Source organism: Ostrea edulis, chromosome 9, assembly GCF_947568905.1.
Source record: "Ostrea edulis chromosome 9, xbOstEdul1.1, whole genome shotgun sequence".
In the NCBI taxonomy this organism is placed as follows: domain Eukaryota; kingdom Metazoa; phylum Mollusca; class Bivalvia; order Ostreida; family Ostreidae; genus Ostrea; species Ostrea edulis.
Window position 1 is genome coordinate 53,454,869 of NC_079172.1, and position 23,766 is coordinate 53,478,634.

Consider the following 23,766-nt stretch of genomic DNA (forward strand, 5'->3'; position numbering starts at 1 on the left):
ACGAATATTTAATTGGAACATTAAATTGTTTTAAATTCTAAATTTATACATTATTTAGTATTTCCATCAAGTACCTCAATATCATTGTGTTACAAATTTTTCTAAATAGCCCCTCAAATCTTAGCCAATCAGAAAGCAATAATGCGGTCACTTGAAGCTTTCGCCATTTCTTCGAAGGGTATTTTCATATGCAGAATTTTGTCAGTGACGTTTATTTTATTTTTATTTATTTATTTATATTTTTTTTTTTTACAGTTTTGACTGAAGTTTAAAAGTGCTACCTATTCCATTTATAGTACAAACTGCTTGAGTTTCATCATGAATTAATTGGTTCTCAAATTGACGTCACGAGACATAGGTCTCTTGATAGATTTTTAAAATGCATGAGAGTATGAACTGCGACTTCGTATAAAATTATCTTCATCATAAAAATCTTACGTCCACCCTAATCCAATTTCATTTGTCTACTTTTTTTGTCCCATCTCTTGTACCTCTGACTTTTTTGTGTATATATATTATCATGGTACCTCATGTACCAACATTTGGTATGAGTGAATAAACTGAACTGAATCGATGATTCCCGTCGGCATACTTTGCGAAGCGCGTAAGCACTTCATGAAAAGTAGGCCGGAGTGAAGCGTTGCAGTTCATACCCTCATGTACTTTCAAAATTACCGTCTATTTCTTATATTTACATTCTACTTTCATTTCTGTCGGAATTCCCAGCCGTTATTTAGATGTACTATATTTATCTGTATCCATACGCACATTATCTACAACTACAATACATGTATATTCATGAAGAAATAGCTATCATTACAATTGTAGAGATATCAAAAGCAAAAACACTGGACATGTAGATGTATGTAATTGGGTGAGCGTTGTACCAATCAATGTTAACATATCTGTGGCATATATAACATTAGAAGCATATTTAAAATGGTTTAAATTTCAAACTTTCACATCCATGCAATATTCATATTACATGTACATTTGTATATCAGACATGATATGTCGTCATCCATCTTGTTCTTCGAGGTCAGAAATAATTGATTCGACAGAAGAGACTATAGAGATTGGTGATCAGCAATGCGGAAGTGTCGCGTCAATCAGGGTCTGGGTCACGTACATATAGATGTATATGCATGTATCTTGATTTTATTAGCAGGTGAAATAATAATCATAATGGTTATAATTAAACGATGAAGTAATTAAATTATAAAGAAATCATTAGCGTTTCAAAATTTCACTGATTATATCTCCGTCACTCTACATTGGAACAATTATATCGTGTATTCACTTTACTCATTGAACTTAATCTAGCGCTACTAACTGAGGTGGGTGTTGGGGGTTATAGGATGCTGTACTGTCCCGCAATTAATACCACAGTATAAACACGGATTCCGCCAATCAATACCACAGTATAAACACGGATTCCGCCAATCAATACCACAGTATAAACACGGATTCCGCCAATCAATACCACAGTATAAATACGGATTCCACCAATCAATACCACAGTATAAACACGGATTCCGCCAATCAATACCACAGTATAAACACGGATTCCGCCAATCAATACCACAGTATAAACACGGATTCCACCAATCAATACCACAGTATAAACACGGATTCTGTCAATCAATACCACAGTATAAACACGGATTCCGCCAATCAATACCACAGTATAAACACGGATTCCACCAATCAATACCACAGTATAAACACGGATTCCACCAATCAATACCACAGTATAAACACGGATTCTGTCAATCAATACCACAGTATAAACACGGATTCCGCCAATCAATACCACATTATAAACACGGATTCCACCAATCAATACCACAGTATAAACACGGATTCCGCCAATCAATACCACATTATAAACACGGATTCCACCAATCAATACCACAGTATAAACACGGATTCCACCAATCAATACCACAGTATAAACACGGATTCTGTCAATCAATACCACAGTATAAACACGAATTCCGCCAATCAATACCACATTATAAACACGGATTCCGCCAATCAATACCACAGTATAAACACGGATTCCGCCAATCAATACCACATTATAAACACGGATTCCACCAATCAATACCACAGTATAAACACGGATTCCGCCAATCAATACCACAGTATAAACACGGATTCTACCAATCAATACCACAGTATAAACACGGATTCCGCTAAGTTTCTTTGCGAAATGTAGGAAGAAATATATGCATAAAAAGTATTGTACAAATTTTTCGTATTATTGTCAACTGCTGACTTCATTGAATCCACTAAACGTCTGTCCTCCATAGTTCTCTGTGTTAATTCGCATTTTCTCTTATGAATGTTTACGTGTACTATGTATGCTTTTTGTTTGTATTATACACATTGTATGATTATGCACCTCATGTACCCGGGATTGTGTGGTCCTCGCAAGGTAACATACCTAAATTTTGGAATTCTGACCATTCAGTGACCATGACCTTTTAAATCTAGTATCTTGAAAATCATTAGAAACCAAAATATAGCATCCTTGCGAGTGAAATCGCAGAGTGTACTACAAGGAACTTACACATGTTAGAGTGACCCTCCCAGTGTCCCTGCCCTCTACATATTTTTTTTTAAAACAATGGCCACCCAGCTAGATTTCTGTGTAGGGGTTCATTCAAGAAAATTTTAAGAAAATTGAATAAGAAATATAAGAAATGTAATTTAAATTTTAACTTGCTTTAATTCTCTCTCTCTCTCTCTCTCTCTCTCTCTCTCTCTCTCTCTCTCTCTCTCTCTCTCTCTCTCTCTGTATGTATGTATAAACGACTGCGAATTCGTGGTTTTCAATAATATCTAATAAAAACTCTGGTTAATATGAAAATGGTTCTCCTCTCTCTCTCTCTCTCTCTCTCTCTCTCTCTCTCTCTCTCTCTCTCTCTCTCTCTCCATGTATATATATATATACTTATAACTGTCTGAAGAGGCATTAAAGCCGAAAGCGCTAACAGTGAAATGTTATTCGAGTTTTGTGTTTCTTGACTTTTATTATTGGATATATATATATATATATATATATATATATATATATATATATATATATATATATATATTTATATTCAACCTTGAAAACCAATTGGACCTTAGACTAATCCTGAAAGTTAGAAAGAAATGACATTGAATTAGGAAACAAATTTCCTTTTTTGAAAATACATGAGAGGATTAAAGGCAATTTTTTTTTTTTTTACTTTGTTCACTCAGAGGTCATTTATAAAAATTACAAGTCTTATTTCATGGGATGGGTACTGTAAAATGCGAAACAAAATCGAAATGAAACGAAATATACCGAAACTAGACAAAACCCACCGAAACGGGTATCCTTATTTCATATGAAGACGGACATACCTGCTGTTGTAGGCACGATGAAATAAACACAGTTCGTATACTTTAGAGTATTTCGTCATAAATGTTTTTGCATTTGAAAATACTAAGAATTCATAATTCTACGACTATACGCATACAAAGATTTATTTCAGAATTTTTAAACGATAAATCATGCATGTGCTTTAATTATGATTTTACAGCTTGGAGATAATGAATTTGTTTAAATGTGACGTTGCTTTGGTGATTTTTTTGGGGGCCACAATTTATGACGTTACATGTATAAGCATCACGTAAAATAACACCAGGGCCCCGTTTTACAGAAGAACTTACGAACAAGACCAAACTTTTATCCAGCTTATTACTTTCTGACGCTGATTTGAAGTGTTACATGTAGTAAGGTATTCTAATGTTAGCGATCTCAAACAGAACCATTCAATTTGCAAAATTTTACAATCAACATAGGATTTTGGTCGTGTTCGTAAATTCTTTAGTAAAACAGGCTTAGTAAACGCGCGACGTATCGCTGTTTATACCTTCATGTAAACAGGTATTTTAAAATTTTGTATTTACATTCTGTCGAAATTCCAGTCGTTAAAATAGAGACACTATGTTTATCAAGAATCACACGCGCATTGTTCACAACTACAGCACATTCATGAGGATTATATGGTTATCATTACAAGTGGTAAAGAGGTCGAAGGCAGAAACATTGGAAATGTAAAAACATTAACAAATGTACCATATATTTTTCCACAAGGGTTTCAAAATTTCCTCCCACTGGCGAATTGAATTTGTTTAACCTAGAAACCAAGATCATTATAAATTTAGGTAATATTGGAATACCCCTTTCCATAATCTCGGATGAGATTCGGCTCGGCTGAATATTTCAAAGTTTTTGAATACCTGATAATACGCAAAATTTTGTAATTTCGTAACCCCTCCTGTGACACGGGACCTTGGTTTTTTGCAATTTCATGCGAAGGACCGCCCAAATTAGTCGCCTCTTACGACAAGCAAGGGGTGCTGAGGACCTATACTAACCCGGGTCCTCACGGTATGAAAAAGAAAAACGGCGGTGTTGATTACGTTTTATGTTGCAATTCAAAAACTTTCATGTGATACTTCGAAAGTTTTTGAATACCTGGTACTACGCAAAACTTGTAGGAGTTATCTCTCGTTACGCATTCCGAATTATCATGTAGATTTCTAAACCAATTAATGTAATCATAGATTAATTGACCTCTTTAATAAAAAAAACAATTTGGGGAATTTACAGTCTCATTCACCATCCTTTTTATTACTCGAGGTTTGAATAAGGGGAAATCTACATTAAGTTTAAAATACTCATGAATTGGCAAAATCAAAATAATGAGATTTTAGTGTTAATTGGTCAGATTTATGATTTGTAAATACTTCTGTTCCGTTCGCATATGCACCCAGTTTTGCATTTTAATACTCAAAAACTCAACCACAGAAATACTGTTAGTGCATTTTGATATTAATGCCACATCATGGATATGAATAATTCAAATCAGAAACCTCTATCACAGAAAAACCATTGATAATTTTATTTCTATTTAATTACATGAATTTCATTAAAGGACTGTAATATTGTTACCGGAAATTGAATTCAATGAAAATTGCTCTATATTATATATTTCAATAATAACACTAGCATTTAATTATTGCAAACACTTTTTAAACCTCAAAAACAGGCAAACGAATATGCGATTTTGGTGATCAACACACAAGATGTTTATTCTTCCTTAAATACTTCTTCACACTAAAAGCCTTTATCTTATGTGGTTTTTATGGGGTTTTTTGTTTTCGTATATTATTTCAATAATAACACTAGCATTTAATTATTGCAAACACTTTTTAAACCTCAAAAACAGGCAAACGAATATGCGATTTTGGTGATCAACACACAAGATGTTTATTCTTCCTTAAATACTTCTTCACACTAAAAGCCTTTATCTTATGTGGTTTTTATGGGGTTTTTTGTTTTCGTATAAAGGAAATCTTTTTATTAGTCATTCTTATACATTTATTTGCCATTGAGAGATTTAGAGAGAGAAAAGATGTTGATACTGTTATCTGAAAACGTCACATAAAACGGAAATTGTTGAAATAAACTTCGATTACTTCACGTTTTAACTTTCAGAAAAACGATATTGTTGAAGCAAAAATAAAAATCCAAATATCTAAAATGAAAGAAAAAACTGCAAATACTAAAATATTTTCGTCTTCTGAGAAGGAGTCGTAAATGGAAGAACGTATGGAAAGAAATGCTTTAACAGATAGACTTTTTTTATCTATATATCGGTATGCATGGTACATAAATGATCATAGAGTTAAAATATTGACATCAAATGAAAATATCAAGCTATCCTTCAAAGGTTAAATATGTGATTGTTTGTTACGAAAATCGCGCCCCACTCAAATAATCCATAAAATTAACATGTGGAAAATTAACATAATCATGCAATTTTCTTGGGTCTCAATTACATCAGGGAAATACATCAGATAGATTAATTTATTACCAATGATATTGATTTAGAAAACTATTCGTCCCATTTTTATTCACGGTTTACCAGGCAAATCTTCTAAGTTCTAGCGCATACCACACAGAAAAGAATTAAAAGTTCACTATGCTGTAGTCATTTCCTTTATCCCACAAAACATAAGTTATCATAAACTATATTTAATCTTCAAATTTATTTCTAGAAGTTATATACAAATGTACTAAAAGTCACAGTTGAAAAAAAAATTCAAGCAAACTTCTGTTACGAGAGTAAACATAACCACATGTATGTACTTATATTGTACTTATATTGAATGAGCTTGCTTTGCCCCCCCCCCCCCCCCCCCCCCCCAATCCCATTTAGGTGTTTGAAGCAAAGCTAACTTTGTTTTGATGTTTAAAAATATACCCTCGACATGATTATGACGTCAAAAATATTATATAACTAGTATTTCCAAATTTTTGAAATCCTGATGAAATAATTTCCGCGAATATACAGCGACTTCGTGAAAGAGGTTAATATTGTTAATACGCATTAAGCACATATACATATATCTTTTTAAAAAATCAAAGTTACGAGCGATACAAAATGTCACAAAGATAATAAATTGCTTTATTTATTCTGTTCAATTCCCCATGCTGTTAGTAAGAGAAGAATTGGTGCGTTTGAGGTGAAAAGGGGGAGGGGGAGGGGGAACAACAGGACAGATAACAACGGGAGGCACATCAAAATTTAATCCACCTACTGTCAATAAAACAGCATCATAGTTTGGATTAACATTTAGCGTCACTTCCACGTGGATTAAATCCATAGAATTAGATTAAAATATAACATCTCAGTGGTTTTCAAAACTATCAACCATATCACCCGAGTAAAACTTCGATATTGATACATGTGTATGATTTGATCTTGAAGGTACAGATGTAGAAATGATTTGGCGAATCATGTAGATAAAGATATTAATGTTTACATGAACGTCTAACATTTCTGTACAACGAATCTCTTTCATGGAGCAAATCTGAGTATCTCCTGGAGTTCACCATCTTCGCAAGTCAAGTGTCCGATTCGCTTACTCTCATTGATGAGAGTAAGCGAATCGGACACTTGGCTTGCGAAGATGGGAGTTCACGCTCCTAGTGATTTTTCATTAAACTCTTTATGAGTAATACAAACAAATGAATTAGCTACACATGCATTGTCTACCTCTGCTTCCTTCATAAAAAAAATATTAGATCTCTGTTGAATGTTAGCAGTTAATATTTTTTATATCAAGTGAGATTTTATGATCACCCGTTGTCCATCGTCCGTCTGTCTGTAAACTTTGTTCAAATGAAGGGCCACATCCTTCTCCAAGCGGAGTTAATACCAAAATAGTAAAAATACATTAACAACTTTTAAAAATCTTCTTCTCCAGAACCACCGGACAATTTCAATCAAACCTGCATGGCACAAAGCATGCTTGAGTGAAGGGAATTCAAGCTTGTTCAACTGAAGGGTCACGCCCTTTTCCAAGGGGAGAAAATAGCGAAATAGTGAAAATACCTTGACGACATTTAAAATCTTCAATTTCAACCAAACTTGGCACACAACATGATGACGGGAATTCAAGTGTGTTCAAATGAAGGGCCACGCCTCTTCCCAAAGGGGAGATAATAGCGAAATTGTGAAAATACATTAACAACTTTAAAAAATCTTCTTCTCAAGAACCACTGGGCCGATTTCAATCAAACTTGGCACAAAGCATCCTTTGGAGTTTGGTAAAGAGGATTAAACTTTGTTCAAATGAAGGGCTATGCCCCTACAAAGGGAAGATACTCACAAAAATGCAAAAATAAAGTGGGGTCATTTAAAGATATTCCTCTCAAGAACCACTTGGCCAGATGAGCTGAACTTTACATGAAAGCTTCCTGACATAGTGCAGATTCAAGTTTGTCAAAATCATGACCCCTGGGGCGTAGGTTGGGGCAACAATAGGGGATCAAAGTTTACATGCGAATATATATGTAAATTCTTTGAAAATCTTCTTCTCAAGAACCACTGGGCCAGGAAAGTACAGATTTATATGAAAGCTTCCTGACATAGTACAGATTCAAGTTTGTTAAAATTATGGCCCCTGGGGGTAGGATAGGGCCATAATAGGGGATCAAAGTTTTACTTACAAATATATAGGGAAAATCTAAAAAATCATCTCAAGAACCATTGGGCCAAAGAATTTTACAGTTACATGAAAGCGTCCTGACATAGTGCAGATTCAAGTTTGTAAAAATCATGGTCCCTGGAAGTAAGTTGGTGCCACAATAGGGATCAAAGTTTTGACATGCGAATATTTTAGGAAAAGCTTGAAATATGGGCCAAGGTAACTCAGGTGAGCGATGTGGCCCTTGGGCTTCTGCTTGGATTGTGTTGTCCTTTGGTCTGGTTATTGTTAGTGCAATCAATCTTTCATTCACACTGTTCATTGTTTGTTCTGACGGGGTTATTCTAAAAAAAAAAACCCGAAAACTTGAATCCAAACAGAACTGCAATAGCTAAAAGGAAACCTATGAAATAGAGTTATTGTCATAGTAATTTCCATACAAAGGTTCTGAATACAGGTTGCTTTCGCAATTCAATTGGACTGTACTCATCTGGGATTTTTGAAATTCCCAATGATTTGTTTCCATGCATGATTAACTACATGTATATGTAATCAAGACAAATACTGCTCAAAATATTTTTGAAGTATATGTTGGTAAACGTTTCTCGAGTACCAAGATATTTGGTGCCAAGCGAAGCGAGGGACCAATCGAGTGGTGAGAGAAAAGTTTAACAACATACTTAGTACATGTTTCGCACGAAAAGTTTAACAATATACTTAGTACATGTTTCGCACGAAAAGTTTAACAACATACTTAGTACATGTTTCGCACGAGAACTGAAAACTCTTTTTGGTCTCTAATTTATTATAATGCTTCAGTACTTTTTATCCTCTAATCAAGATCATCAGCATTTATCTTGATTGGTGCAATTTTGTATTGGATGGGTTTGAGGGTTTGATAATTTGTGCCCTCAAGGGGAGTTTACCTGGACAACGGTGGCTCTCTACACCCTGAAATAGTTTATCAAATCAGTACGAATTGATTTAATCATAAAAATATATGCCAAAAAGGCAGGAAATATGCAAATATAAAGTCTCCTGACATAGTGCAGATTCAAGTTTGTTAAGATCGTGTCCCCCCAGGGGATCAAAGTTTTACATACTATATATAGGGAAAATCTTTTTCTCAAGAACCATTTGGTCAGAGAAGTTTAAATTTACATGAAAACTTCCTGGCATTATGCAGATTCAAGTTTGTAAAAATCATGGCCTCCGGGAGTAAGTTGGGCTACAATAAGTATCAAAGTTTTACATGCAAATATACAGGGAAAATCTGCAAGGTGACTCATGTGAGCGATGTGGCACATGGACCTCTTGTTGTAATGTGTCTAGGCATAAGGAAGTCTTATTTAAGTGGTGTGTGCGTGCGTACTTGTGTGTGTTGTGTTTGTTGTATGCAGAATTTCAGCTGTGTGTGTGTGGTTTTTTGTTGTTGTTTTTTTTTTTTTTTTTTTTTTTTTTTTTTTTTTTTTACACATTTTTCAACAGTAAGGATGACAGAGGAACGAGTTCTTCTAATGAAGACCTTTTGTCAGAAACTGAAGAGGTGCACGTCCTGTTTGATGAGTTCGAAGCTTCCTCAGAGAACATGAAGTTGATCTCCATCCTCTTGAGATTCACGCACGCTCTTCATGAGGGAGACTGGTACCTGTTTTTAACATCATTTGCTAATTGCTGTCTTGATTTGCAGCATTTGATCATTTCCACTACTTACACCGGGGAGCTGTCTTCCTCGCTGATATGCGCATGTTGCCCTTGACTGCTCCAGAGGTTTACAGAGGCTTTCTTGCAGGAGACTTTGTCACAAAAAAATCAAAACAGAAGTTCAATGCGATACCTGATGACCAGGCTGTTGAACATGTGAGCAAGGCCGGCAAGGTAGCTGGATGACTTGTGGGGATTACAAAAACAGACACGACACGTGACAGATGGAGCCTAACTCTCAACGTGAGAGCTCAGCTGACCAGAAACACCAAGACCATATACAAGGTAGCTGACACTGAAGACGATGATGATGATCATGAATGTGCACACAATGATTTTGAGAGAATGAATGGAAGACCAAGAGTATGTGCGAAAGTTCAATCTGTTCAACCCATTTGATCGTACTTCCCAGAACTAGTTTCGATTACCAAAGGGGATATTGTCATTGACGAATAACGATGGACCTATTGCATACTAAAGCCATTGGGAAGCAGATTGTGTCGGAGTTTGTTGAGACGAGGCTGATCAAGAAGACTACAGGTTTTCATGACAGAACCAAGTCAAAGAACCTGCAAACGTACGACAGTATGTACACTGTTAAAGTCAAATGTTGGAAAAACACTGTTGCACTAAAGGCAGACAGAAAGCCTCTTGCACGTGTGGTCAGCTCTATGAAAGCAGGGAGAGATCAAAATGTTGGAGCAAGAGATTTGTGCAGTTCCACTGTCATTGGCAATGCCTGATGCACACTGTGCCTACCACACAACAAAGCTGACCTCAGCAAGATTCTCCTGCAAAGCTTAACACAATGATGTGCCCCGACCAATGCCAACATGCACTGTCATTGATGTAATGGCCATGATCCGGACATTTGGGAACAGGGTGAACGTTAAAACTCTCGGGGAATGTGTTGTTCATCTGTTGCTGACCATGTCAGTCATATGTTCTCAAACCATTGTTCCTTGGTTGATATTGTCTTTGACCAGTACACGAAGAAACAATTAAATCAACAGCTCGCAGTCAGAGGGTGTGGGAAAAGAAGGCAGTCAGACGAGGCATGCATACAAGAAACCAGTCCACGGGGCAGTGGGAGAGACTCATCACCTCTGATGAAAACAAAGCTAGCTTGGCAAACGTTCCAATCACAAAGTTAGCGCCCAAGTTCCAAAATCAACAAGGACGAGAGCTGGTACTGAATGGAGGATTCACAGACCCTGCAAACGTGTGGACGTCGTCAGGAAGAGATGTCTCAAAGCTGTCATCCCCTGAGCATGAAGAGGTTGATGTAAAACCTATATGGTACCAATTTTGATGCACCAGATGCGCATTTCGACAAATAATGTCTATTTTAGGAGAAACCAGAGTGCCAAAAAGTGGAGTCAAATTCGTCTAAGGATAAGAGCTATGCATGAGGGAGATAATCCTTAATTTTGAAATGAATTTCTAAATTTTATCACAGCAATTAAATATACATCCGTATTTTCAAGCTAGTAACGAAGTACTTAGCTACTGCGCTGTAGAGACCTTCGGGGATTAACAGTCCACCAGCAGAGGCCTCGACCCAGGGGTCATAATGTAAAACTTATACGGTACCAATTTTGATGCACCAGATGCGCATTTCGACAAATAATGTCTATTTTAGGAGAAACCAGAGTGCCAAAAAGTGGAGTCAAATTCGTCTAAGGATAAGAGCTATGCATGAGGGAGATAATCCTTAATTTTGAAATGAATTTCTAAATTTTATCACAGCAATTAAATATACATCCGTATTTTCAAGCTAGTAACGAAGTACTTAGCTACTGCGCTGTAGAGACCTTCGGGGATTAACAGTCCACCAGCAGAGGCCTCGACCCAGGGGTCATAATGTAAAACTTATACGGTACCAATTTTGATGCACCAGATGCGCATTTCGACAAATAATGTCTCTTCGGTGATGCTCAACCGAAATGTTTGAAATCCGAAATAACGATAAACTTGCTAGAGCTATTTTAGGGGAAAACTATATATATGAAAATTCTTCTTCATGCGAAGAACGCACGTGAGCAGGGATATCTGCAAACAGTTGTGGTGAGTCGAGACACTGATGTCCTCATTTTTCTTCTTGTCGCAGCTCAGCCTCTTTGTGTGGATGAAAGCTGGAACGACTAAGAAGCAGCACTCTGTTCATGTTCACTCCATCAACATTACAGATTCTGGCATTTAATGCTGCAACAGTACAAGCCAGTTTGTTGGAATTGGGAAGTGCTCTGCATGGTCTGTCTTCCAGAAGTATCCTCAGCTTCTGCAGAATATAGACAGGGAAGATTTTCCAGATGACAATGTGTTTGCTGATGCAGAGTCCTTTGTCTGCAAGCTATATGCTCCCAATAGCCAAGATTATTCCATTTAGGACGTCAGGCGTGATCTAATCAAAAACAATTGAGAATCTGCCTCCAATGCGTGATGCTCTGATCCTTCACATCAGGCGGACACATTGTCAGACCTTTGTGAGGAGAAGAGCCCTGGAAAATAAACCACATCTGCCGCCTGCACCTGAAGATAGTGGATAGGAACTGGAGGAAAAGAAGACATTGAGGTGCTTCAGCCAAGATTGATGACTGGCAAGCCAATCGCTGCAATGTGTTTGTAACTTACAACATACAAATGTTGTGTGTCTTGTGCAGCTCGACATTGCAAATTTACACAGAATGGACTTCGATGCACACAAGCATGTGAATGCAAATGACATTGCAGGAATCATTTTACTGTTAAAAATCAGTTGACAACTATGAGCTGTGTTTGCGGTTTCCATTTAAGGTTTGTGTAAGGCCGTGTTCTATGTTACAAAGAATCTGACGCAAATAACTGACATAAAATGAATCCATTACCTTTATGAACATTATCATGACAATTAAAATTACTGTATCAGTAATAATCCTGACAATAGAGTTAAACTGAGAAATGTATCGGTTTTGCCAAATTTGTTATATAAATGTCGCGTCGATGTGTGCATGTACGCAATTTGACAAACAAATAATAACAATTGTTTGTGAAGATAAGTACAGATAGTACACATTTAAAGTTAACCAAAAGAAGATTGCTGCTGTAAAGTACTCTTTGTCTTCAGTTTTGCCTGTTTTTGCTCATGTTTAAAAAACAAGACTGGCGATAACATGAATTTTCGTGATCCAATGCAAAAATAAAACGCATAAATGACTTCCTGGTGTTGGATTTTGGTATAATTGATGTAAACATCAATCAATTCTAGTCATGACAACCTATGATAGGGTTAAAACAAATTCCGGTGGCGGCCATCTTCAAAACCGTCATGGCGGCCATACCATCCAGATTCAGATTGTCCAACAAATCGATCCGGACTCCTGAATGCATGGACACTTAAAAAAACAGTTGGACTATTATATCGTGAAATTGGCACCGGACCCCTTTTTTTATCTCTCATGTCAACATAAATAATGTAGTTGCATGTTGACATAAATAAGTCGCATGACAACATAAATAAGTTACATTTTGACATGAATTAATAAGTTACATGTCGACATAAATATGTTGCACGTTTGCATAATTATCTCGTGTGGTAACATAATCAAGTTGCATGTCAACATAAATAAGTTGCATCTAGCATGTTGGAAGTCACATGTGGGCGATATTTGATAATTTTAGAATATTTTACCAATTCTTATCTGATTACATTTTTCTTGCTTGTCAACATAGTTACATGTACATGTATATTGCAATGTTGACATAATTATCCTGCAATGTTGACATAATTATCCTGCAATGTTGACATAATTATCCTGTATGTTGACATAATTATCCTGCATGTAGACATAAATTATAGAACAATAACTCGGGTGTAGGTGACAGAAATATGCCAGCATAACACTGTGACAATTTCAGGGCAAAATCATCATTAGATGTCGTTTCTTCTCGTCAAACGCAATAATTGAAAACAGAGAGCACCATATAATGAATGGCGAACAGGAAAAACTGCTCTATTGTAAACAGTGGCCTGATTTCTTGAACATTGTCAGGCTACCTGGTAGTGTAAAACCTAATTTCAGTAAAATGTTTAAGTTATAAAGCGCAAACTTTCCAGAAGAGTCCCGGACCATTCAATATCTGACATATTAGACAGCTTTAGACATACTTTCAAAATTTGTGTCATCACAAAACATGTTCAACGAAAATAAGAACATTTTGTGTTTATCCATATGTTAATTGTTAATAAATTATTCCAAAAAGTCGTAAGAGTTACTTCTATGATCACGGGAAAAATTAAACATCGAAAATATCATATGAATATCATATCTACAAATTTATCGATGCATCAGATCGTTGGTCTCCGGAGGAGGGGGGGGGGTCCTTCGTTGAATGAGATGTATATAAGTAGCATAATTATAAATCTTCATAAAATGATAAAAATGGGCCTAGTCAAAACTATTATAAGTATAACTGACACTGAACACCAACACAATTTTATGCTGATCATGCTGTAAACCAATCGCAGCTTCTCAGCTTCCCGGAAAGACCCAAGAATGTGCGATTGGTTATAGATCTAAGCGTCTATGATGTTGCCTCATTCTGGGCGCTTCGTTCTGGAAATTTCCATAAGGCTGATTCAAGACTAAAATCACGGATTGAAGAAACAAACTGGCATATTTTATTTATTCAATAATTATCAAACCTTATTTCTTTTGTAAGATCAAAATCAAGCAACGATAAACAACAGATTTACATGTACTTCATATCGTATTATCTTCAGTTGTCTTTTTTTTCGATAAAAAGAAAACTGGTTTTGATCCGCTAATGCCACTTTACTCTCATGTTTTGCTATTTCAGAGTTTATCGAAAACTAAAGTAGGTTCAATCAATTTTAGAATATTTACTAATCAAGAAGGATTCTATTTAATAGCTTACGAAGTTGGTTATCCATGTTCTGTTGTTCCCTTTGATGCCATAGCTTCCAATCTTGTTCAGTAGTCTCTTGTGTGGAACCTTATCAAATACTTTTTTGAAATCTAGATAGACTGTGTCAAGGGGGTGTCTCTACTCAGCGCCTCTGACCGCTCATCCAGCCACACTAACAGCTGTGTCATACAGGAGCGTCCTGGTACAAACCTGTGTTGCTGACATCACAAAACAAGTCCTGATTAGTCATCTGCTTCATCATTTGCTACATCTTTCACAATGCCTTCCATAACCTTACAGAAAACCGATGTCAAACTAACGGGTCTATGGTTGCCTGGTGTACTTCTGTCCCCTTTCTTGAAGATGGGTGTAACCTGGCCCTGCTTCTACAGCGTCCGTAAGTGTACGGAGTCCAAAGACTTTCTATAGATGATGTTGAGGGGTATATCGATACAAGGTGCCAGCTCCTTCAACACTCTAGGATGAAATCCGTCTGAGCCCGATGACTTGCTAATTTTCAATTTCTGTAAATGTCGTATGAGAGTTTCTTCCGTTAAATATGTGTCCAACAGTTCCTGTCCGCCAGATCTATCTTCCATTTTTGGAGCATTTTCCACATCTCTTGTAAAGTCACTCCAGAAGAAGTCATTCAATGTATCTGCTTTAGCACAGTCATCACTTTGAATAACATTGTCTTCATCCTATAAGTCAGCCATTCCGCTCTTTACGATCATCTTGGATTTCGTATATTTCCAGAAAGCCTTTGCTGTAGTCTTTACCGCCTGTGCAAGCCCCCCCCCCCCCACTCGAAGTTCTGTCATGATAGTTCTCTTGTGTAGTTCCTGAGCTTGTTTCTTGCTGTACAGTATTTCTGATAGTCTTAAGAGTCTTCAGTGTTAGTATAGTGCTTCCATGCTTGCTGCTTAGCCTTCATCAATCTCATGTCCTGCTTATCCATATACGACTGTCTCTTCTTGTTTTTCCTCCCACCACTAGTATGCAAGGTGAAGATAACGAACAGTGATCAATCTCATAACTCCTACAAGCAATACAAAATAGATAGTTGGGCAAACACGGACAGAGTATGAGTCGGAATATGGTGTTGCATCGTAATTTCTAGATGTTCACTGAAACAGTCCCATGCCTCTTGTATCTTTGTTCTTTAACTTAGAGTTCCATTCCACATTGGAAATTAATGTCCGATATTCCACGCAGTAACACTTCTGGGTTCCTTTTATTGTCGCTTGTGTTTGAGGGGCTACAGTACACACATCCTATAACCACCGATTTGTTTCTGTCCACTTTTACATTCACCCATACCGATTCTTTAAGATCCTGAGTGACCTCACCCTTATCTAAAACATCAACTCCATGTGCTTTAACATATAATATACATATAGTGTACAATTCTTCTCCCCCTGATAAAAAATTCAGTCTCTCCTCTGTCTTTCCTTTCCCGTAGTTCTTTCCTCAGTCTGAATCTCTCCTCTGTCTTTCCTTTCCCGTAGTTCTTCCCTCAGTCTGAATCTCTCCTCTCGCTGCATTCTAGTTAGGTCAGGTCTAATGAAGACATCGTTGTAATCGTTATTGTTCTTTAAAGTTGTTGTGTTATTTGCACATTATCCACAGTAATCTTCATGATACGGACCTTATTAACTTCCTTTATGTCGATACATGATTCAATCCTTTCATATGTTACATCAATCACTCTCAGTCATCTCTTGACCAGCTCTTCGTCCTCCTTTTGCCTCACTTCGAATTCACTTTCCTCGGATTCTAGAGGGTCCTGTATAAAAATGTTCCTCACACGAAGCTCCCTCTCCCGTTGTTCATTAATTGTCTCTCTAACTGTGTCAATTTGTGCTACACTACTACTCCCTGCTGCGGGTCCTTAGCCCTGCCTGTATTTTCCAGTTGTCCAACACGATCCTCAACATCTGTTTTGGGTGCCTTTCTGTTCAAGTTCTCCTCTATTCCATCAATTCTACTTGTTAACTTGCTCATGTATGCTCTACACATTTCTTCAATGTCTTAATCACTCCTAACAGCCGACCGTGCTGGTTTCTCACATTCCTCACAGAATCAATGCAAACACTTGTTCGCCACCATTATTGTATCAACACATTCAGTAGAATACCACTTTTCGCATCCCCCACACCCTAACAGTTTGTCATCCTCCTCCAGACACGGTGCCAAACACATCGAACAAATAATTATATTGTCGCTGTCAATGTTACCTGATTCAGAACGCTCTGATGTTAATTTCTTCCCTCGTGTATGTCTACCTTGTCTCCCCGCCGTTTTGGGATGGTCCTACATGTATATGGTGTCTAATAAGTGTCTGAAGAAAAGTTTCGATCGATGATGAGTGATCGGATTGATTGATTGATTTATTGATGTTTTCCGCCACACTCAACACTTTTTCAGTTATCTGCAGGTGGCGCCTAGTTTTTTTATTGGTGGAAAAGAGAACCCAGATACAATGTACCTGGGAAGAGACCACCGACCTTCCGAAAGTAAACTGGGAAACTTTCTCACTTATCGGCGCGAGCGGGATTGGATACTTACACTTAACATTAAACAATTTTTACCATCTGATGATAAAGTTCCAAAAAATCCAAATACATGTAATCATGAAAAATTTGAGGTCGACATTTTTGACGTCCCGATTTACCGCGCATGCGCACTACCTCAGTGTTGCTCTGTTTGTTTTACACTTTCATTTTGCCGTCTACTTCTTGTGACAACATTATCATTAGAGTCAATTTTATAATTTTCGATTCATGTTTTAATATCTATTCATTATTACATGTATTTATGTACTTAGTCCCCTTATTTATTTATTTTTTCTTCACGCTATTCTATACTCCAATACTAGATTTTATTGATTTATTATTCTATTTCATCTTTTCAGATCATTTTATTTATAATACTATTTTTTACCACAGTTCAACACTAATTATATAACTTTACACCTCCAGGTACGAAATACTCAGTATAAGCCGTCATTAGAACGAGTTAACATACTTAAATAAGAGAACTCGTTCTTTGTTTTTAACTTTATCCAGTGTGATACTGATTATTACATTTCAGTCGTGACACTCGATCAGAACAGACTTTCCTATTGCCACATATAACACTCGATGAATTTAATATGTGGATAGATGTTTTGTTTGTTATCAGCTTTTGTAGTTATTTTGCTTTTCTATTTATTTATTTATTTATTTTTTTGGTATATCTATCAGCCTGAGGAATGGACAGGTCGTCACCAAAATTTCACAATTCACTGTTGTTCGTGTCGTTAGTCATTTTAGAGCTTTTTATATCCTATTTATACTGTTAGATCTGACACTTTGGATGTTGAGTGTTGTTGTTTTTTAGTGGTTTATTCGCGGAAGGGGACTTAGAAATACCGTTGTCCGTCCGTCATTCCGTTTGTTCTGTTCGTCTCACTTGGCTTTGTGGACGTAACTCTTCCGAAACCACTCAACAGATTTTGTTCAAATTTTTTTGTAGGACTGGTAGTCATCATATGCAGTTGATCGTATTACGCCACCATTTTGATTCAACAAATTTTACAGAAGTAATGGGACTTTGTTGAATTTGTACATGCTACACTATAGGAACACTTTGTGGACGCAGCTCTTACTAAACTACTCAAATTTTGTAGGATTATTAGTCACCATATGTGTTGATCATATTGCACCGCCATTTTGATTCGACAAATTTTACAGGAGTTTATGGGACTTTATGTAGATGTGAACAATGCGCGTATGAATCTTGATGAATATAGTACGTTTCTCTTAACGGCTGAGAATTCCGACAGAAATGAAAGCAAAATGTAAATGTAAGAAATGGATTTCATTTTTGGAAATACATGAGGGTATGAACTGCGACGCTTCACGCCCCGCATACTTTTCGCATGCGCTGATGTATCTTCATAAAATATTGTTCTAAATTTTGCAGACATTCACTGGCAATGGTGACGTCTCCATGTGAGTGAAAAATTCTCGAGAGGGACGTTAAACAACATAAAATCAATCATGAAATATTGACTGACCACAACAAGCGTCATGATCTTGTAATTTCATTTCTCAGCAAACGAGGGTGAACCAGGGAGAACTCGCTAAGTACATCATTTACAGATGACTCAGTTGCGAGTAAAATACTAAACAGGAAACACGAATAGAACAAAATTTTCAAAAAAATATAATGAAATATAGATTTTAGATTTATTTGAAAAATTCTCTTACATGAAATAAAATTTTCTATAGGAAAAGATAAATTCCTACAGTAGGTTTAAAGTTATCACATATTTTGTTTATATTTGGCAGGGAACATATTCTCCTAGAGGAAGAGGAACATTATTTTTCTGATAAGATGATTCTTAATGAAAATTCCTCTCAAGTAATATAAAAATTGCTGCTGACATAATTAGTTTTGAAGTCTGCACATGATCTACATGTAGCAGATGGTACCTTTGATTTTCCATGATAGGAAAGGTAAGGATATATAATTTGTCACGTGGGCGGTTGGTAACTGACATCTATATATGAGAACATTCTAATCATATATTATCTCTTCTTAAAAATTGCATTTTACCTTCCGTAAGCTGCAGAATCATTCGGAATCGGACTGAATACCATATTCAAAAATGTTCTAGATCCAACTGGATTTGAATTCAGGATCTCCTTGGTGAACATGTAAAGGATGACAACCACACAGCAGTGCTTACTATACTATGGCAGTTTTGAAATAAAAAAGCAACCGTACTTTTTTTTTTTTTTTTTTTTTTTTTTTTTACATGAAATGTGTGTAAAACTTTACCTAATTGTGTATATCTGTTCCATGTTTAAATGACCCGAAGAGTTTTAAAGTCATTGACGTATGGACTGAAGTCATGAATTAGTACATCTTACCCCTAGTTCTTTGTCGAAGATGGGGATTTGAATAAGTATGAAATAAATTTTCAAAGATAAATAACAAACATTTATTTACAAACAATTACAATAAATCTAGGATTGTGGTTTCACGGGGCTGCCTTTACCACTGGAATGACAAAAACAAATGATATTAGTTTAAGGTCCTAAAAAATTAATATGAAATCAGATTGACAAGAAACAGGGAAATTATTCTGGTTAAAATGCACTGGACAAATTGTGCCATTTTATGACAATTTTTCTTGTGCATTAAACTCATCGTAGTTTTATTGATAAAACGGTTCTTTGTTCAAGTGATATTCCGTTAAATCAGACATGACGTTTGAAGCTTGTAATTTTTAAAAACATACACACCGTGTTTACAGGTGCTAGCAATGTTAATGTCAAACGTATTTCACCCAGTGGTTATTTATAGAAACATTACCGAATGATGATATCAGTTTTAAAAACTTACATAATGTTTTTTGGGGTAATAACCGGCTCCACCATGACGACTTCCGCTATAGATGGAGTCAATGAGACCCGAACCTCTCCTGGACCCTCCAAAACGTGAACCATGACCGAATACAGATCCGGAGCGTCTAAAGCCTGAAGAAAATCCCCGACCAGAAAAGGGACCACGACTCAGAGCTCCGTCGAAGATTCCGGAACCGGCACTAAAGGCGGAGGCGGAAGCAGAAGCAGAGGCAGATCCTCCGAAATAAGGCACGGGGTAGGGTGCGGGTCGTGGGTAGTAATGTCCACAAAGGTGTGCGTTTTGGAGGGCGTAGGGGTATGAACATGGGTTATAGTGATTGAAATTGTAATGATGACGATTTATGATGATTTGTCTGCCCCGTCCACCAGCGCCGGCAAAAGCGGAAGCGGATGCAGAAGCGCTGGCAGAACCTCTTCCTCCAAATCTGCCTCTTCCTCGAAATCCAGCGGCTGCTCCTGCACCTGCTGCGGCTGCACCACGACCAAATGCGGCTGCTGAAGCGGAAGCTGCAGCTGAACCACTGCCCAGGAGAGACTGCAAGAAATTGCCTCCATTTACAAGATACACAGTTTGTCCATGACCACCTGCACCGATCCCAGCGCCGAGAGCTACACCAGCTCCGGCTGCAGCACCAGCTCCGGCTGCGGCTGCGGCTCCAGCTCCAGCTCCGGCTGCGGCACCACCGGCACCACCGCCAGATCCTCCACTTCCGCCGCTTCCACCACTTCCGCCGCTACCACCACTTCCGCCGCTACCACCACTAGATTGGCTTGCCTGCCATTGTTGGAACTGGCTGAAGAAGTCGTTACAGTTCTGTCCGTTCTGGCCATCACAATTCCAGCCGACATTATCCTCCTCGTCGGCCAAAGCGAGGCCCAAAAGAACAACGAAAAGTAGAACTCTCATGGTCGTTTGAACTGAAATGTAGATATGAGTATTATAATAATGAAACTGAACGCAAGATATAAGTATCATAATGGGGGGGGGGGGGGGGGGGACTAAGAGTTAATTGATTGTTTATGGTTTTGTCATTATTTCAACCATATTACTGTGGAGAAAACTAAAAGTAGTATGTTGAAACTAAAATTATCATATATAGATTTCATTGATGTTAAAATCTTGATTTGTTATATATGCTGAAATTAACTGCAATTTAGATATGAATATTGGTAATTTTGCAATTTATTAATGTTGAAACTGAAATTAAAACTTAAGTTATCAATGTCAGACTCGATTAGTAATTTTTTTAAGACAATGAAATTTCATCATATACAGTACATAATATTCACATTTACAGTGATGATACATGTAGGTATTCCTCATGAACACGCTGTAGTTGTAAACAATGCGCGTATGAATACAGAACTACCTTATAAGTATAGCATGTCTATTCTAACGCCTGAGAATTCCGACAGAAATGAAAGGAGAATGTAAACATAAGAAACAGACATACATCGCACACACCAGTATTCGCGTCGCTGTTCATACCCTCTTCTTCTCTTTTCTTTTTAAATGAAATTCATTTCTTAAGTAAATATATTTTCAAGAGAGTTTCATGACTCATATCATTTGGAGAAAACAAAATATGCATGCACGTTTTATAAATCTATGTTTCAAAAAATTGACTTTTAGTTAAATGCAAAGTTTTTATGTTGTTTTAATAAAAATATATTTATTATATAGTGAATATCAATTATTTTTATAGTTAACCGTAAAAATAATTGATGGTTTATTTATCAATTGATTAAAAAAAATTGAATAGTATACTTTACACAAAATAGGCTATTCAGAAGCTATGATAAATCCTATATCTGCGAAACGTTTCAGGTTAGCAATCTACGTATACCTAATGACAATTTCCCCGTGATTTACTGTGCTTCACAACTCACCTCCTTCAAATTAACTCCCTGATTAGGATTGGGCAGAAGTGACAGAGTGTTGTTTTTACCGACGGTTTATATATACAGAGGCCCTGCCAATAGGAAACAGTTTTCAAAATCACCAAATATCCCTACTGATCCACTCATGCGTTTTACATGTCATAAATCATCATTTAGAGATGAAAACCTTCAAAATTTTGTCACTGCACGTCAGTCAATTTCATTGTGATATTACTTATGATCATTGTCATCAAGTTCTTTCCGTGGGTTATTTTTCTCAAAAGGTCAGCAAGGAAGACCAAAGTTAGTAAGAATTAATACTCAGAATGGCTAATGAATATTTAATTAAAACCGACATCATCAAGTCTTTCTTAAATCTCCAAGTACAGATGTTACAAAAAAGATTGTTCGTATTTCCTTCAATTTTGAAATTTTAAAACTTTAATGTCACGTCTGATCATGTCACAAAATTCTGATAAATTTTAACGCTTTAATGCAAGTCAGGTACGGTTTTACAGTAGTCAGTTGTTGGAAACCTTACACATGCCATCATTAAACTTCCGCATGAGTACAGTGAAATATTATTGGAATTTTTCAATCAATTGAAGAAAAAAAAAAGGACTTTCATGAGGTTTTGGATTCTTTGGACAGACTAGTTTCTTAATATTGTTTCCTGTGGAGAATTTAAGATTTTAAGTAAAACTTCACTTTACAGTTCGTACAGATGACCCCCTTTGCTGAAATTAAAAAGAGATGAAAATTGAAAAGAAAAAAGATTAATTCACTTATGAAACGGAGAATTAGACTGAAAATTTATCATAAATATTGAGGGAGCGTGTATATCCCTCAGAATATCGTGAATTCATCTCAAGCCATTTCTTTATTTGGATAATATTCTATTCCCCCTACCCCTAAATCGAATCATGTTTAATTGTGATCAATAAATGTATAGAATTTGCATCAATTAAACCAGTATTTTTGAATTAGTGTGACAAGGGTGTAATTAGGTAATCTGATACAAACGTGTGCTGTAGTCCTCTACTGTTATCAACGATAAAAAAAAAAGCACAAAGTATCTAAAATGTAACTTATTGCAATTATTAATTAGTGAAGAGCATGTCTGTTTCAAACGAATCATTGGCATTATAAGCCATATGACAAGTGAAAGAAGGCTGGGGCTTTGAATTTTCAAAATTGTACGACTTTAATCCATTTTCCCGACAGTTTACATAATATTTGCTACGTTAGACACAGGACACAAGCCTGAAAGTATTTTACGTAATGAAGACATTCTCGTTTGTTGCTTCCTAAGAGACATGGAAACGCTCTAATGAGAAAGTGTAATGATGTAATACAGATTTTGCTAATTAGCTTTAATCTAGAGGTAACAGGAAATAAACAAAAGCTATAGTATCTATATTTGATGTCTGAAAATTCTGGTGGCGTAGAACTTTGTAATGATAATTATAATAAAAATGGTAAGGAATCCGGATATAGGTCAACACATAGTTCAGTTTAAAGTCAAGGAAAATGGGGGGAAAACATCACGAGAATCAGGTGTTGTGAAAAAGTTAACTACAGTCATTTCAATTTACATCACTTGATTGTTGCTCCGTGTATAATAAAAGTTTGTCTGATATGTCCTCTGTTGATATATAAAGCATTCTCCCCTCTACGAATATCTACAAAAACTTTTATTTCTCTGGAACTTGGAAAATGACCAACGACACGAAAAAATAGATTGTCAAAAATTAGGGATGACCGGACCCGTCCTCAGGCCGAATGAAAAAGTTTTAAGCGAGGTGGTTAACTAACAATA

At 36.5% G+C, this 23,766-nt stretch overlaps 1 protein-coding gene across 6 annotated transcripts; it reads right to left on the reverse strand.

Annotated features, from left to right (window-relative positions):
* Window positions 1-19,625: 19,625 nt before the first annotated feature.
* LOC125659909 (serine, glycine and glutamine-rich protein-like) lies at window positions 19,626-22,052 on the reverse strand. Of its 6 annotated transcripts, none has more exons than XM_048891707.2 (3): window positions 21,957-22,052; window positions 20,044-20,984; window positions 19,626-19,698 (listed from the first exon to the last, which is right to left on the reverse strand). In XM_048891707.2, exons 2-3 carry the CDS (start codon window positions 20,971-20,973, stop codon window positions 19,693-19,695), a joined length of 936 nt encoding a protein of 311 aa, XP_048747664.2. In that variant the 5' UTR covers window positions 20,974-20,984; window positions 21,957-22,052; the 3' UTR covers window positions 19,626-19,692. The 6 variants fall into 6 exon arrangements, with proteins under 6 accessions (XP_048747664.2, XP_048747665.2, XP_056005595.1 ...); XM_048891708.2 differs by having other exon boundaries at window positions 21,914-21,996; XM_056149620.1 differs by having other exon boundaries at window positions 21,840-21,996.
* Window positions 22,053-23,766: the final 1,714 nt, after the last annotated feature.

What these genes read in the sequence shown, in the direction of transcription:
- LOC125659909 (XM_056149617.1), bottom strand. Translation starts at nt 20,973, where the DNA reads ATGAGAGTTCTACTTTTCGTTGTTCTTTTGGGCCTCGCTTTGGCCGAC.